Source organism: Polypterus senegalus, chromosome 5 (assembly GCF_016835505.1).
Source record: "Polypterus senegalus isolate Bchr_013 chromosome 5, ASM1683550v1, whole genome shotgun sequence".
NCBI lineage: Eukaryota > Metazoa > Chordata > Cladistia > Polypteriformes > Polypteridae > Polypterus > Polypterus senegalus.
Genome location: NC_053158.1, coordinates 29,721,951 through 29,739,547, shown reverse-complemented (window position 1 = coordinate 29,739,547; position 17,597 = coordinate 29,721,951). Strand labels below are relative to the sequence as shown.

Here is a 17,597-nt window from a genome sequence, read left to right as displayed (position 1 = left end):
AAAGTTTACCCTTAATTACCTTATAATAATAATAATAATAATACATTTTATTTATATAGTGCCTTTCTCATGCTCAAGGTGCAAACCTTGAAGGGTTTTTACTGTATTATACATATTTTGCTGCATTCATCATTGTGTTTGTAGTGTGAATTTGGGGAAACGTATGGGTCTTTTCTGGGGTTTTTAAACCAAAGAATGTGGTTATGATATTTTTTGCTAGAAGGTTTTGTAAAAGTTTGAATTTCTTTCTTTGAATTATTTACTTTTTTATTTTGGACTTAGAGAGCTTTGTCTGTTGCTATAGCAATATTACCCATGAGGTCCGGAAATGAGCAATATCTGATGTCAGTGGAGACTAAGTATAAAGGCATGCCTTCCCAGATCATCCAAAATTAGGATTCTGCGAATGTATCTGTGGTTATCTGTGTTACTAGGAACTTTGATTTTTGGGTTAATGTTTTGGGTTTGGCGACAGATTGGTTAGATTTCTTGGTTATGTATTTGGCACAAATCTCAGACTATGTCTATCCTCCCAGCCCTTCCTCATTAAATAATTACACAGTCTCACTGCAAGACAGTACACACTGCAATAAAAAAGGAGGCCACATTATTCAATGTATGTAGACTTCTTTAAAAGCACATGCTGTGTTCATTTCATTTTTTAATCATAACGTGTTTCTTTGACATAATTCTGTGTTTCCTCTTTATAGGTTTGGGATACAGAGCTAGAAAGAACAGCTGAAGCCTGGGCTGAGACATGTTTGTGGGAACACGGGCCTGCTAGCCTTCTGCCGTCTATAGGTCAAAATCTGGGTGCTCACTGGGGCAGGTTTGTATTACAGTATCTGTTGTGATCTTTGGAACATATACATTCTTCATCTAGTTCCTAATTTCTGGTTAATTATGTATGGAATATGAGTTTTGACACATGGGGAACTTTTAAAGTATGATTTGTTGTATCCTGGATTGTTAAAAAGCCCATAATTTGTTTAGATTTTCTATAGCAACGGGCACAGGCATGTTTGGCTTATGAACATCTCCTTGGAAATCCTCCCAGAATTCCCCAAGTCGTGCATATTTGTGACATCATCCAGGCAGACAGGTTAATGGTTGTCCTCGGCACTTCCAGGGTATCCAATTTCTTTGGATTTCTCTAAAATAGCAAAAAAGTTATTTTCTTGGGTTTCTAGGTAATGAATCCTTTATTTTTTTACTCCATTTTTTTTTTTTTTTTTGTTTTTGTGTTATTGGCTTTGACATAAGATCCTTTTTTGACCCTGGCCTGTTCCTTGATTACGCACCTCCTAGTCATTTCTCATTTTTTTCTGTTATTGTCTCTAGTGAGTCAGCAGTTTCTGTCCATTGTTTCAAGAGTATTGTGCCAAATAAAATTGGGTAACTAACAGGAATGCTAAAAGTTTTGAGGTGTAAACTTTTTTAGGGTATTTACATAAAGTTGTAATGTTTAACTGCTTAATACGCTATTATGGAGCCCCTGAGGGGACATTGTTGTAATTTTTTTCTGGGGATTTTTCTTGTTAATTTCCACAATTTTGTTAATTTCCCTAATCTGTTTTTGTTGTTGGTCACAGTGCCTGTTAAATGTCTCTGTTAAATTTGCATCTTAAGTTTTGTTAAATGGACATACACCTTTTAGCTTGCAGGAGGGACGTCACAACAGAATTTCATGCATTCTGTTTTGTATGATACATTTTATTACCATTAATACCAATCTTCTGTTTTTTAATGGTTTAAAGGCTAATTATGTTTATTGTTGTTGTGGTAATAATCAAGGGTTGACACAATAAAGAGGTTTGGGGCAGCCTCCCGTGTAATTGAGAATTAGCTGCTGATAGCAAAAAAGGTTGATGCAAAGGCTTTACAGATAAGAGTCCACAACAGAACTGAACAGGCAACATGGATTATATACTGTATATTTGAAAATTAGAGAGAAGAGGGATCTTGGGACCACAACCAGTAATTAGGTGATCGGGCTGCGACTTCTTGGGATGTGGAAAGTACGTAATTAGGAGGTGGTTTCTTCTATTAGACTGGAAGTAACATCTTCTAGGGTGGAACTGGAAGTAACGTCGTCCTGAGAGCCATGCAGAATTTCCTGCAATTGGTCTGTGGGGTGATAAGAGAAAGAATTGGTGCACTCTGCCACCCCCTGGTCTGACCGGGAATTACCTTCTTCTGAGCCCTTTAGCTGCCTCCCATGAGCACGTGTGTGACATTGTACATTTTTTTCCAAAAATAGCTTTTTCTGTCTGTTGTTCAGAAATATGTATTGTAAATGTATCATCTAATGCGTAATTAGGATATTTAGGGGTTGGGGAAAATAGGCAGCAAATATATACCTTGCCTCAGGCGGTATTAAGTAAAGTATGGTGGTTGTCGCCCTCACCAGCGGAAGCACTCCTTTTCTGTTACTGGCTTCAGACTCGTATTACTTTACGTGTCGGCCCTGCTGTCGGGTATACTGTTACAAGTTGGATTTTTAGGGCTTTATCACACCATGCTCTACTTTCTTATTTCCGAGGCTGACAAGTTAAAATTACTGGCAAAATAAGCTCAGGCTTTCCTTACCATCTATCATTACAACATAAATCAGGTTCTGAAGCTGTTTAGGAGTTTACTCATATTGCTTTGGTCACTTTTATGCTTGTTGAAGCCCCATATTTGTGGTGATTCAGGAGTTTTTTTTGCTTTGACATTCTCCTTTTTTCATTTTTTTTGTATCGTTCTTCTGGAAATGCCATTTTATTTCTTGTTGCAATAAGATCAGAACACTCTTTTTTTTATATTGCTCTTTGCATGGTTGTATTGTTTGCATTCAATAGACTTGTTGGCCTTGATGTATTGTGTCATCAGTTTCATCTATAAAAGATGGTGGCACACAGCTTCTGCCGTCCAAATATTGGATCTCTTTCTAAAATTCTTTGTGTCTGTCTTTAGAATTTCCTGAGAAATATTAGGGTTATGTCTTTGCCTTGGTTCTTTGATACATTTCCTTTTTGTGCGTTTGGATTTGGTGATCAGTTTTTTCCTCCAGTCTGTGTTTAGATCTTCTGCCTATTCCAGACCATGATCTTGTCAATTGTGCCTGCCAGTACTGTTTCACTGATCTTTATTATTCTTCTGTTTTTATCTCTTCCTGTTCTTGCCTTCAAATTCTTTTGTTTTTAATCTTTTTTTTTTTTTTTTTTTTTTAATATTTCTGCAATGTGTGAGTTGTATACCTGGTGCTACTGATTGAGACAGACAAAGAGGTGGCCTTAGACCCTCAGCTGAACTGTGCCACTCCTTTAGCTCCTGGTGAAAGGATTTTCAAACACTTTCACCTAATAACCGTGCACCCTGCAGACTCATTCTGCTGTGTCAGTTCTCACAAGACTAAACTGACCATTAATTTATACCCAAAGTGACATGTCGGCACAGCATACGTGCTCACCTGTTACATTTGACTCCATTAGGAATCTAAACAGACTTTATATTTTTCAAACAAACTGTCGAGGTGATTTCTAAATGTTGATGTAAATTTCTTATGTTCATGAATCAGTTATGAGGTAAATTGAATTAGAGGTGATTTTATTTCTTTTTTTTTTTGTCTGTGTTGTTTGTTTAGCAAGTGAATTGGGCTTCCCAACTACAATAGAAGTGGAGAGTCCATGTGTGGTGTGTTAGTAGTTATTGCATTAGTATTTATTCTCTTGAGGATCTATGAATCTGTTAAGGTAGGTTTAAGGTGGAGGAAGTCAAAGATACATCCATATTACATGTATTTTTGAGATTAGGTTATTAATGGAATGAAGTGTGTAATACAGAAAATAAAAATCTGACTGACATAATAGTGAATATTTTTATTACTTCCCTGCTTTTTAGGACTGAATGTGAGAATAAAGATTTACTTGGGTAGTTGCAAGTGGCTCCTTTTTAACAAAATGATCACCCACCCCCTTATAATTTCAGTGATTCAGTATGGATTTTTCCAAGGCGGTGGCTCTTTTTTGCCAGAAGGCCAAAACATAAACAGTGTTTTTATCTATTATATAATCAGTTTTCAATAATTGTTTAATTATTCCTGCCGATTTTTTAATTTCATGTCACTCTTTGTTATTGTAACATCTCATTTGCTCCGTAACAGATTTCCATCTGCAGTCACATAAATGTATAAGCATTCTAAGACACCTCTGTGCTGTGTTGTAGTCTGTCACATGAAGGATGGTGAGCAAGTGACGCCTTGACAAATATTCACAGACAAACACACAGATGAAAAGAAAAGAGAGATTCATTTTTTTTTTACATTATTGACATCTTTGTTATGAAAGAGTGTTAGTATTTTGCAAATACAATTGAAATATGCACCACTCAGAAACAAAGGAATGTTCATTATGGTTCATACAGGTTATGTCACAAACAATGAAAAAATTAAGAGCTTTTCATCAATTTAAACTATCTTGTGGCACACCTTATAAGAAAATGGGTTTTCTAAATCAAATTTTATATAGTTTTAGTAATAGGAAATAAATAAAGGAAGATGTGTATATGTATGTCTATGTAAGTATGATATGTAAATATTGTAAAAGGAGCTATATAGACACCTAACCTGACACAGGCTCACACTGGAGTCTAATTTTTCTTGACCTGTGGGGCACATCTTCCCCATGACCTCCACAGGCACAACACAGTCCCAAAACATACAAAATAAAGCACACCACACTCCGCTTTTGCACAACCACTCCTCCTCCAAGCTTCATCCTCCTTCTCCCGACTCTGGCCATTGAGTGGTGGCTGCTAGCCCCTTTTATAGTCCACCCAAATACACTGCCCATGCAGGCTCAGGAGTCCCAGCTGCAGCACCCCTTGGTGGCTGCTGCAGGACACAACAGGGCTGCAGCCAACTCCCCTGAATATACAGCGATGGCGTCCCTATGGAGCTGTCTGCTGCGGCAGCAGCAACTGAGGCACCGGCCGTTTATCCCAGTCAATACCCAGGGGTGGCCATCTAGCATCCAGGGGGAGGTATTGCACATTCCATGGCTGCTGCCCCTGAATATACAGCGATGGGGCGTCCCTGCCGGGCATGGACTCCGGCTGTCTGCTGCTATAAAATATATATATAGTGATTTTAGTGATTATTGTTAATTTATGAGTATAGTGGTGGAGAGTGTGCTTTGTACACTGTGGCATAAAAATAAAGTCAATTTGAGGAGTTTTACCTGGTGTTTGGAGTCGTGGACAGGGGTTCAATGGAGCGAGAGCGCCAACTACTTGTCACTAAATATATATATCTTGTCACACTTGGGTCACAGATTTGCACAGAGCCACAGGAGGTCGTAGAAACAAGAAGGATTTTTATTCAAACACCGCAAACACATGAGCTTAAACGTGCTCCATGACAAGTCAGAGATAAGAGAGATAAAAGCAAACAATCATTTCCAAAACTGACAGGCGCTGCGCAAGGCTTATAAGTCGGCGGAGTACCGCGTGAGGCTTGTATTATGCGTTATAGTGCAAGGATAAGGAGCAATGTGAGGGTAGTCAGTGTTTCAGGGTTTGTGGTTTTCCCAGGGATGTCTTTTTCTAATTGGGGTGCGATCAGCCCTCCAGCTCACAATATATATAATTATATGTATATCATCCTCTTAAATAAAACCCCTGTGTGTGTCCAGGTGTCCGTGTGTGTGTGTCTTCTGGTGAAGTGTGCATGCGCGGGGCCACACAGCATGTGTTCAGTCTCTTCCTGTGCATTCCCTGTGTGTGCAGAGAGAGAGAGAGACACACAGGTGCGTGCGCACGAGAGACAGACAGACAGAACGCAGGCCCACCTGAGAGACAGACAGAAACACAGGCAGGCAGGCCCACGCGAGAGGCACGCACGCACGCACGCGAGACTCACACACACACACACACACACAGAGACAGGCCCGCATGGGGGACAGACATGCACGCGCACACACGCACACAGGCAGGCCTGCGACAGAGACAGACACTCTCACACACACACACATGCACACCTGCCCGCACGCATGCACACACACACATGGGACAGAGTCAGACACACACACACACACACACACACACAGGCGCACGCGTGCATTGTTGCAATGTTACTTTTCTTGGTTGTTTATTAGATTACGGATTTTTCAAATGTTCATTTTTTTCCCTGTGCTTAAAACAAAAAAGGTGTTTTTAGCGAGCGGGTCGTAAGGCTATAGCGTGAACTCTTGCAGTTAGTTTTCTCTGTTGTTCAAGGTTCAAGGGAGTAATAACTTCGGTTCCACTGTATTAGTGTCTGACAAAATTACAGCCATTTTACGAAAATACAAACCAATATTACTGAGAGAGAAAATTAAAGGCACAGAATACAGTGACGCATATTACAGCCACATACAAGGTCCCTTGCCATTTAATATAGACTGTTTCTACTAATGTTTATGCACTACTGTTGTAGCGCCCATTATTGTAACAGGCTTAATGTCTAATATATATATATATTATTTATTTATTTATTTATTTATTTATTTATTTAGATAGATAGATACACTGTGTGCACAATTATTAGGCAAGTGAGTATTTTGACCATATCATCATTTTTAATGCGTATATTCCAACTCCAAGCTGTATTAACTTGAATGCTTATTGGATTTAAGCACGTCAGGTGATGTGTATTTGTGTAATGAGGGAGGGTGTGGCCTAAGGAGATCAACACCCTATATCAAGGTGTGCAGAATTATTAGGCAGCTAGTTTTCCTCAGGCAGAATGGGCCAAAAAAGAGATTTAACTGACTCTGAAAAGTCAAAAATTGTAAAAGTCTTTCAGAGGGATGCAGCACTTTTGGAATTGCTAAGATATTGGTGTGTGATCACAGAACCATCAAACATTTTGTTGCAAATAGTCAACAGGGTTGCAAGAAACGTGTTGAGAACAAAAGACGCAAATTAGCTGCCAAAGATTTGAGAAGAATCAAACGTGAAGCTACCAGGAACCCATTATCCTCCAGTACTTTCATATTCCAGAGCTGCAACCTACCTGGAGTGCCCAGAAGAACAAGGTGTTCAGTGCTCAAAGACATGACCAAGGTAAGGAGGGCTGAAACCCAACCACCACTGAACAAGAAACATAAGTTGAAACGCCAAAACTGGGCCAAGAAATATCTGAAGACAGATTTTTTTCAAAGGTTTTATGGACCGATGAGATGAGAGTGACTCTTGATGGACCAGATGGACGGACCTGTGGATCAGTAATGGGCACAGAGCTCCACTCCAACGTGGAGGTGGGGTACTGGTATGAGCTGGTATTTTTAAAGATGAGCTAGTTGGACCTTTTGCATTGAAGATGAACTCAAAATCAACTCCCAAACCTACTGCCAGTTTTTCAAGACACTTTCTTCAAACAGTGATACAGGAAAAGACCATGTTTTTATGCAGGCCAATGCTCCATCACTTGCATCGAAGTTCTCACTGCGTGGCCAGCCAGTAAAGGCCTTAAAGATGAAGGAATAATGACATGGCCCCCCTTCCTCATCTGACCTAAACCCTATCGAGAACTTGTGGGCACTTCTTAAACACTAGATTTACGGGGGAGAAAAACAATCCACCTCTCTGAAGAGTGTCTGGGAGGCTGTAGTCACTGCTCCACAAAAAGCTGATCGTCAACAGATCAAGAAACTGACAGACTCCATGAATGGAAAGGCTTATGACTGTTATTGGAAAGAAGGGTGGCTATATTGGTCATTGATTGATTGATTTATTTTTTGAAATGTCAGAGATGTTTATTTGTAAATTTTGAGGTGTTTGTTTATTATTCTCACTATAACAGATGAAAATAAACAAGTGAGATGGGAAAATTTTCATTTTTCTTTAGTTGCATAATAAATCTGCACACTAATAGTTGCCTAATAATTGTGCGCACATATGTATTCCCCTGATGATGTTCACACTCACATTTCCGTTGTGAAACATTCAGGTTTCAGGTTTATTAACATTTTGGATTGACTGATAGCACTGTGTTTGTTCCATATTAAAATTAATCCTCAAAAATACAACTTGCCTAATAATTCTGCACTCCCTGTGTGTGTGTGTGTGTATGTGTATGTATATATATATATATAATTATATATATAATTAATATGGGATCTGTAAAGTATTCAGACTCCTTCACTTTTTCACATTTTGATATGTTACAACCTTGAGCTAATATCATAAATTCATTTTTTAATCACATCTAGCATCATTCAATACCACAAAATGACAAAGTGTAAACTGAATTTTAGAAATTTTTGCAAATGTATTAAAATATTAAGCTGAAATATCATCTAGTCACATATTCAGATCCTTAACTTAGTACTTCATGAAGCCCTTTTGGCAGCAATTATAGGCTGCAGTCTTCTTGGGTATGACACAACAACTTTAACACTCACCTTGATTTTGGGGTGTTCTTCTCTACAGATCCTCTCAAGTTCTGTCAGGATGGATGGAGACCGTCAGTGGGCAACTGTTTAGAGGTCTCTCTAGAGGTGTTTGATTGTGTTTGAGTCCAGGCTCAGGCTTGGCAACTCATGCATTCCCAGAGTTGTCCCCAAGTCACTCCTCTGTTGTCTTTGCTTTGTGCTAAGGGTCACTGTCATGTGTCCTGTTGGAAAGTAATTTTGGTTTCATCAGACCAGAGAACCTTGTTTCTCACAGCCTTAGAGCTCATTAGGTACTTTTTTGCAAAGTGGGCTTGCGTGTTTCTTTTACCGAGTACAGGCTTCTGTCTGGCCACTCTGGCATAACACACAGATCAGTGAGGTGTTGCAGTGATGACTGTCCTTCTGGAAGTTTTTTCTGTCTCTGCACGACTTCTCTGAAGCACAGGCAGAGTGACCATTGAGTTCTTGGTCACATCTCTTACCATGACAATTCTTACAATTATTGCTAACTTTGTCCAGGTGGCCAACTCTCAGAAGAGTTGTGGCTTTTCCAGACTTATTGCACTTAAGAATTAGGAAAGGCCACTGAACTCTGGGAAACCTTTATTGCTGCAGGAATTTTTAGTAGTCTTCCCCAGATCTGTACTTTGATACCATTCTGTCTCTAAGCTCTACAACCTCAAGGCTTGGGTTTTTGCTCTGATGAGCATTGCATTGTGGGACCTTCTATAGACAGAAGTGTCCACCTTTCTTAATTATGTCCAATGAATTAACTTGACCACAGGTGGACTCCAAACAAAGTGAAGTAATGTCTCAACGATGATCAATAGAATAGAATGCACCTAAGTGACATTTCAACTGTCATAGCAAAGGGTCTGAAAACTGTCAATATAATATATTTTTTTCTATTTATTTTTAATAAATTTAAAAAAATTACTAGTCCTTTTTTCATTTTGTCATCCTGGGGTATAAAGTATGGTTGATGTGATTTAAAAATGAATTTAAATGATTTTAGCCCAAGGCTGCAACACAGCAAAATATGAAAAAAGTAAAGGGGTCTTAATACTTTCTGAATCGTTACATTGGAACTAATTGCCAAATACTGAGAATAATTCATTCAACTATGGGGAACTTCTAGATTTTATGAGGGATTTCAAGGTGTTTTAATAGAAAATGTATTTTAAAAAGGCTAATGTAGTGCACAGCAACAACACCAGTTTTAAATGAACTTTTATAGTGTCAAAGTAGTATACGAGGTGTGGCAGAAAAGTAATGAGACTGGCAACAGTGCAAGCGATCTGGCAACGCTGCGCTGTTGTCCTTGATAGAGCACGTGTATCAGTACCCTCCCATAGCTCAGTGCGAGTTTCAACTCCTTCTGTTAACTACGTGATTTTTGTGACTGCTATTAGCGAAGTTGTGTTTTTGGTTGTGCGTCACGCAAAATGGAACAGTGGAATTTGGAGCAACGTTGTGCCATTAAACGGCAAGTGTGACGTTTGAAAAGTTAAAACAGGCCTATGGGGAGCATTCTTTATCCCGAGCTCAAGTTTTTCGCTGGCACACATCATTTTTGGAAGGCAGAAAACACGTTGAAGATGAACACCGTTCAGAGAGGACTTCAACTTCGAAAACCAATGAAAACATCGAACGTGTGAACACTCTTGTGAGATCAGACCGTCGTTTAACATTAAGAATGTTGAGTGAACAATTAAATTTGAACAGATTTACCGGTCATCAAATTTTGACTGAACATTTGCACATGCGAAAGGTCTGTGCCAAAATGGTGCCGAAAAACTGCCCTCTCCATAACAGAATTTTTGACCTCAAAAGGCATTCCTGTGGTTCCCCAGCCCCCTTATTCACCTGACCTCAGTCCGTGTGACTTTTTCCTTTTTCCTAAACTGAAAAATGTCCTCAAAGGACGTCATTTCGGGACTTTAGAAAAACATCCCAAAAGAGTGTAACGGACATGCTGAAGACCATACTGGTTGAAGACTTCCAGTGCTGCTACCAACAGTGGGAACAACGTCTCCATCGGTGTGTAGCTGCCCAAGGGAACTACTTTGAAGGGGATAACATTGATGTTTGAAAAAAATAAAAACTTTGGTAAATTAAACATCAGTCTCATTACTTTTCTGCCACACCTTGTATACTGTACAGTATTGAAAGAAACCCACATCTACACATAAAGTGTTAATTTGATACTGGCAGTTTTACTGTGTGTATGAACATATTTACTAGTCTTTTAAATCGGTTTACCTTTACTATTTTGCTTTGCACCTCAGGTACAGGCCGCCAACGTTCCATGTTCAGGCATGGTATGATGAAGTAAGGGATTACACATTTCCATACCCCCAAGAGTGTAACCCGTATTGTCCCTTCAGGTGTTCTGGGCCAGTGTGCACTCATTATACACAGGTACGTCTTAATATCTTGTTAATATTGTTATTGCTATCGCAAGTTATTTATTATAGTATGTCTATATAGGTTGAATGCTTTTACCAATATAAGAAAGAGCTACTTTTTGTTTTATTAGTGTTTTAGGTTTTAAGCAGGCATTGTGATTGGGGGTAACGCTTTAAAACTCCAGTGACTTTTCTGGGTGTAGTTTACATGTTCTCTTTTGTGTCTGTGTTGGGTTGGGTTCAAGAATGTCACTGTTAGGTTGAGTAGCAGATTTAAAATGGCCAAATATGATGATGTATTAATGAGCAAGTGTGTATTAAAATGCACAATTGTTTTGTTAACTTTATATCTTGAGCTAAGGCTGCTGAGTATCATCCATTACACATGACAACAAAGATTTTGCATTCTGAACACTTCTAGGTGTATCTTAAGGACTTTGGCTTGCTGATCACAAAAAACAAACATTTAAATTTTCCTACCATTTACCATTTCCTACTATTTACTGTTTTTGTGATTTCCTCTCATATACATAATTCCGTAAAATAACTAAAAGTAGCATCACTGCTGCTAGGAATGCAGCTCATGTATATCAAGTACAGTTGTTTCATTTGTGAATGGGACAGATGTGCTAAAGAGTGTCATCAAATTCTAAAGAACTGGACACTCGGTGAACATTTGGTTCCAGGATAGAAAATCGTGGCACATAAACCATTTGTTGACTTTCCCTCCTCTTCATATAAAACGTGGACTGATAAATTTTGTGACAGTGATGAACAAGGAAGACGTTTGCGGAAACATTCTCAATTGATACCAAGACTTGGGAAGGCATTTTTGGTGGTCCACAAATAAGACCCATCTTCAATGACGAGTGGCTCTGCTAGTATGGCCAGAGGAGATCACATGGAAAGCATTCAAGGATGTTGTTGCAAATTTTCTTGGCAGCTGCATAGCACCAAACTTCATCCAGCTGCTTAATAGCATGCTTCAAGCATACAAAACAAAGTTCAATATGTTGTTAAAGATTAATTTTCTGCACACTTGGACTTCTTCACTGGTAATGTTGGTACAGTCAATGACGAACACAGTGAAAAGGACATTACAATGACGGAAAAGTGGTAACGGGGGTGTGGAATCCATCAATTCTGACAGACTATTATTGGACGGTAAAATGAGAAGCACAAGAAGCTGAGTGCAAATGAAATTCTGCAGTAAAACATTTTTAGCTTAATTGAACTAATGCAATATGTTAGCACTAAAACACGCTAAATTCAATAAACGTTGATTTCACGTTTCTCCAAATTCCTATGTGATATAGTCAATCTGATATTACATTTGTGCTCAGTTTGCAACTGTCCATCATAGTCACCAATTATTATTTTAGGGAGCGACGCCTTGTTGTTCAGCATTATGAAACCTGCAGAATCCAGTACAGGGTCAAGGAGGATGGAGCTGACCCTGGCTGCAATTAGGAACAATCCAGGAGCCAAATCTGGACAAGATCATCTCAGGGCACACCCATACACAACCATTCTTATGATTAAAGTTGGGCATAGTGGCTAAATATTTTGTAATATAAACCAAAAGATGATTGGTTTAGTTCTCACCTCTAACTAACCAGTGACCCTGAGTGAGTTAACTGTTCCATGTGATTCTGTAAAGCACCTTGGAAAGTTCACTAGAGAAAGGTGCCATTTAAACAAAGGTTCTTGGTTTGTTTATGGGGCCAAGTTACAAGTTAACCTAACATATACAGTATGCCTTTGCAATGTGTGAGAAAAAACAAACTAACCAGGAAGCCTCATGCAGACACAGGGGGAATGTGCAGACTAAGACTGGTGACCATTATATAATAAATGTGACATACGTAATTTAATAGACATTGTGAAATTTTCTTACGACAACAAATGAAACATGTCTGATCTATGGATTGTGAGATTTTGGTCCTTATTTTATTTAACAAGAAAATTAATCTATCTTCTAGGTAGTCTGGGCAACCAGCAGTCGTATAGGCTGTGCCATTAATCTCTGCTACAATATGAACATTTGGGGACAGATATGGCCAAAAGCAGTTTATCTGGTTTGCAATTATTCCCCCAAGTAAGTGATTTTTTTTTTTTTTTTTAACTTTTAAAGTATGTGAAAAAGCTATGGAATACCATTATGGTTCAGACGATTAGTACTACTGCTACTGGATCTGTCTTAATGACATTTGTCATATGTTTGGAAAAACATTAAACATTGTAGTGAAATCCTAATTTATTTAGAAATATCACATCTCACTTGGTTGGCCTAGCAGAGCAGTTGTTAGTGCTTCTCCTACACAGAGTTTTAGACCTGTGCCTGGTTGTCATCCATGTGGAGTGTCTGCACGTTCTCCCTAGGTCTACATAAGTTTTCCTCTGGATTTATGGCTGATGGAATTTAATGTAGATAAATATAAGGTATTACATGTAAGAAGCATAAATGTTATATTTGATTACACAATTGTCAATCTGAAACTGGAAAGCACCCCATGTGAGATGAACCCAAGAGTCATAGTGGACTTAGTGGTCACTAGCAACATCCAGACAGTTTTCAGAAGCTATTAAGAAGGTTACAGAATGTTAGGGTATATAGCAGGATGTGTAGAGTACAAGTCAAAGAAGGTTATTCTTAAGAATTATAATGGAGTTGAGAGGCCTCACCTGGAGTACAACATGAAATTTTTGTCTTCATAGTACCAAAAGACACAGAAGCTCTAGAGAGAGTCCAGCACTCTCCTAGGCTGATTGTAGGACTACAGGAGATTATAAAATGACATGATGTTTTTAGCATTACAAAAGGAAGTAATACATTAGATCCAGGCTGTTACTTTAAAGATAAGTTCAACAGGAATGTAGAGACACAGCTGGAAACTTGTTAAGATTGAATTTTGCACCAATGATAAGTTTTTCTTCACACACAGAACCATAAACACATGGAATAAATTCCCAAGTTGGACTTTACGGACATCAAACAAATAAATTAACTAGTACTTGATGTTCATTTTATTAAATTAGCTTTGTTCGGCTGAATGACCTTTTGTTCTATTTTCTAATGTTCTGATGTTTGCCTAGTGCTGCTGAGATAACTTCTGATCCTCCTTTGACCCTAAATTAGACGAAATGGGATTGAGAATGTAATGTTAACCATAACAGTTGGGTACAGGCCCTGTTTTATGTCCAGCATACAACTTGATTTGGAGACATTTCTTACATTTTGAAAAAAAAAAGTACAAAATGATTACACAGCTGGACAAGATGGTGCACACTAGTTAACGTTCATTCAGCATGATATGGCATCAGTACTCTGAGACCTGTTAATCAGGTACCCCAAAGTAGCCACCCATCAACATCAAAACATCTCTAGGAAAACCAAACCATCGAAATATCTTTATCAGTGCTGTTAAGAGCACAGCAGCCTTCCTTCCTTATTGATGCTGATTTGAGCACCATTGACTTCAGGAGGCCCCAAATAGTTCTCGGCATCTGATGAGGGCAACGTTGTCACAGCTTTCAAATTGAGAGGTCTAAAAAAAAAGTCTCCCCATGAGGTCACAAAATGTCCTTCGTCCTTCCCAACTTCACGTTCAAGTTCTTGGGTTTATATGTTTGTATGATTAGCTAGGGCAGTACTTTATATCCGATGTAGGTTGCAAGCTGTTCACAGAATACGTGGAGCCTGTCATCAATGACTGCTAAAAGAAATAAACTACTGTAGTGGCCTCCCCTTTGCAAAGACATGAGGTGTAGTAAGGTAACCGACAGACGTTGTCTTTGATCTTCACAAACTGGGACCACAATGTTTCATTACGTCTGGTGTCAGACTTTGTTTTTCTGGATTTTTTTATACTATTATAATCTTTATAAATGACTGTTGTGCTGCTATGTCCAATGTTTGTTGGAATTTTTCTATCACAGTAAGATTGCACTTAATTAAACAATTAATGAATTATATTAATTCTAACTCCCATACAGAACTCATTTGTTTTTCTATGTAATTAAATGTTAAATTTCTCCTGTTAAATTAATCTTAGCCTGAATGAACCTATTAATTTTTTACATTTAAGAGTTTTCATTTAAAAATTTACCATTGTTGTTTCTTGTCCTAGTGTGTGGATATAAACACAGGAAACTTCAGTTTCTGTAAAACATCTTGCCTGAAGAAGGGGCCTGAGTTGCCTCAAAAGCTTGCATATTGTAATCTTTTTAGTTAGCCAATAAAAGGTGTCATTTTGCTTGGCTTTTCTCTATTTTTACAGGGGTAATTGGTGGGGTCATGCTCCCTACAAACATGGCCGTCCCTGTTCTGCATGTCCACCTAGTTATGGTGGTGGCTGTCGAGAAAATCTGTGCTATCAAGGTGAGTGCAAACCTTATTTGTTTGTTTATTGGTGACATGCATTTTTATTATTTTCCCAATTGCTGATGAAACAAAACACTGGTCTATTCCAAAATCATTCCTTGCTAAAAAATCAATATACTTTATAGATTTAGGTGTTCTGAATCCATGTATGAAATACATAATTATTTCTCATGCTCAGAATTTATTTTGAAGTAGGTTTTGCTTCCTTGTTCATAATGTTAACTGAGACAGAAACAACCCACAGATTTTTTGCTGTAAATCTGCATTTTTTTTTCCTCTCCTTTTCCTTCAACATAGCAATCTGTGAGTTGCCTTTATATTTCGAAGGTTAAAAAGATGCATGATTATTATCCAGAAGAGAGAAAATTTTTAAAATTGTTTAAATGGGTTGAACATGAAGAGAGGTTACAACAAAACTGAAATGGAGAGACTTTATAGAGGAAAGTGGAGTGAGTCTACGTTAGAAGTCGGTTATTTCACTGTAAAACGCCTTCAGGGGTTTATAAGAGAATAACGCTACCAAGTCACCTCATTTTGTAAGCAATGCTTATCCTTAGAAGAATTATAAACAGTACACACCCTTCCTTTATATTGAGACAACAGAAGTTGTTGGATTTACACCTTTTTGAGAGAGGAGTAGATTGAATAAAAGGAAGTGGAGGGCAATCCTTCTGGCCAACCAAACTCTATCATTCACTCCTGGGATTCAGTAGCACCTCAGTTGTCTAACAGTGAAGCTTGTTTTATTTTTAAAGCCATACGTTTGTGAAAGTGAAATATATTACACAAACAAACCAATTTTTTAATACATTTGATATGTATGTGGGGAATTAATTTTTTTTACCAGTTATTAAAAAATACTGTATCTGTTGGTTATTCCACCATGGAAAACATTCAGAGGATTACAACAGGAAAAAAAAAACTAAGTGATTACTTTTGAAAGTAATAATTATATGTGTAGTTTATAATTTTTAAAAGTCTAAATAATTTTTGGAAAGTTTGTTTCTATTTTTAAACATTCATCTCTCAAAAATTGGATCTGATAAAGCAATTTTGTTGATAGATTTGGACTCGGTGCCCTCACATCTACAATTTCGTTAGGAACAAAAATTGCGGTCCATTGTCATTAAATATTTCAACAATTTTTTTAATGTTGCCCACCTAGGATTGAAGTTTATCTAAAAATATATTTCAATGGGAAAAGTCAGTGACATGTTTTATTTCAGGTGATGAATCAGAAACCCATTACTCACCTCAGGAACCTGAAGAAACCAATGAAATTGAACGAGAAAGAACAAAAACACAAGAACCGAAACCAAGAACACACACTCCAACATCATCTACAAGAACAGAGGAGCTTGACAAAAATGAAGTTATAAATACCCAACAAATGTGTAAGAACTCTTATAAACAAAGCTCGCTGTCAGTTTATTTACTAGTATATTAAATGTCAAAAACGTTTCGTTTAGAATTTGTTTTCTAAATTGTTACTTTATATTTTCTGGATGGTACATGAAAATTTATATATTTGTAACTGAATATGATAATAAGTATCAATACAAAGATGACTGTTTATATTCTTGAATAATGTTTACAGCACAGCTTGTAACATGTGAAACAAGACTTCGGGACAAATGCAAAGGAACAACTTGTAACAGGTGAGCAAAATGATGAGAATGATCTACTGAAACAAGGATCTGCCATATTTTGCATGCATGATGAAACTAACTTATTAGTGTTACCACTCGTTGACTCTTGGCAAACCAAATGATGGACTCCAAATAAGCAATTAATTGCCCAATGTGCCATGGAAAGAGCCCACACCCAATGTAATATCTAAAAAAGATCTATGCATTAAATTGATCCTTGTACATGTTATGGAGACAATAGTGTGCCCTAGAATAACTATGAGCGAAGGGTGACCAGGAGATGATACAGTAGCTGACAGAAGAAATTTATGGATGAGTCAAGGTCAAAGCAAGGAAGTCATCTAGAATTGAATGATCAAAACCAAAGGACAAAGATAAACTTAGATCAGAAACAGAGCTGAAGTCAAAACTAAAATCCTAAAGTTAGGGCCTGTTTTGTAAAGAAGCTAATTATTGCTAAAGTTTGTGGTTGTTTCGAATATGTACCAACTAGTGAGAGATATCAAATCTGTCATGCATTACCATATTTATAGGGAAGGTAATAAAGTATCTGATTCTGAATCCCATGTGATGACACAGTAACAAAATGGTGTCAAGCAAATAATAAAAACAAGACTGTAACAAAAAACATACATAAAGGAAAAAGTAAGATCAGAACTGAAGTTCTCACAAACTCCCAGATCACAGAAAACCACATGTATAGCAATTACAAAATAGTATAGCAAGTAATTTATATTTC

General features: G+C 37.7%; 1 protein-coding gene across 2 annotated transcripts in view; it reads left to right on the top strand.

Annotated features, from left to right (window-relative positions):
* The window catches only part of LOC120530177 (cysteine-rich secretory protein LCCL domain-containing 1-like), a 75,184-nt gene that overhangs the window by 37,951 nt on the left and 19,636 nt on the right, over positions 1 to 17,597 (top strand). For both annotated transcript variants that reach the window (XM_039754414.1, XM_039754415.1), the window contains exons 3-8: positions 711 to 829; positions 10,706 to 10,838; positions 12,808 to 12,923; positions 15,106 to 15,206; positions 16,436 to 16,603; positions 16,807 to 16,867. In XM_039754414.1, the coding sequence (XP_039610348.1) occupies positions 711 to 829; positions 10,706 to 10,838; positions 12,808 to 12,923; positions 15,106 to 15,206; positions 16,436 to 16,603; positions 16,807 to 16,867 (698 nt within the window). The remainder of the gene's footprint in view (positions 1 to 710; positions 830 to 10,705; positions 10,839 to 12,807; positions 12,924 to 15,105; positions 15,207 to 16,435; positions 16,604 to 16,806; positions 16,868 to 17,597) is intronic.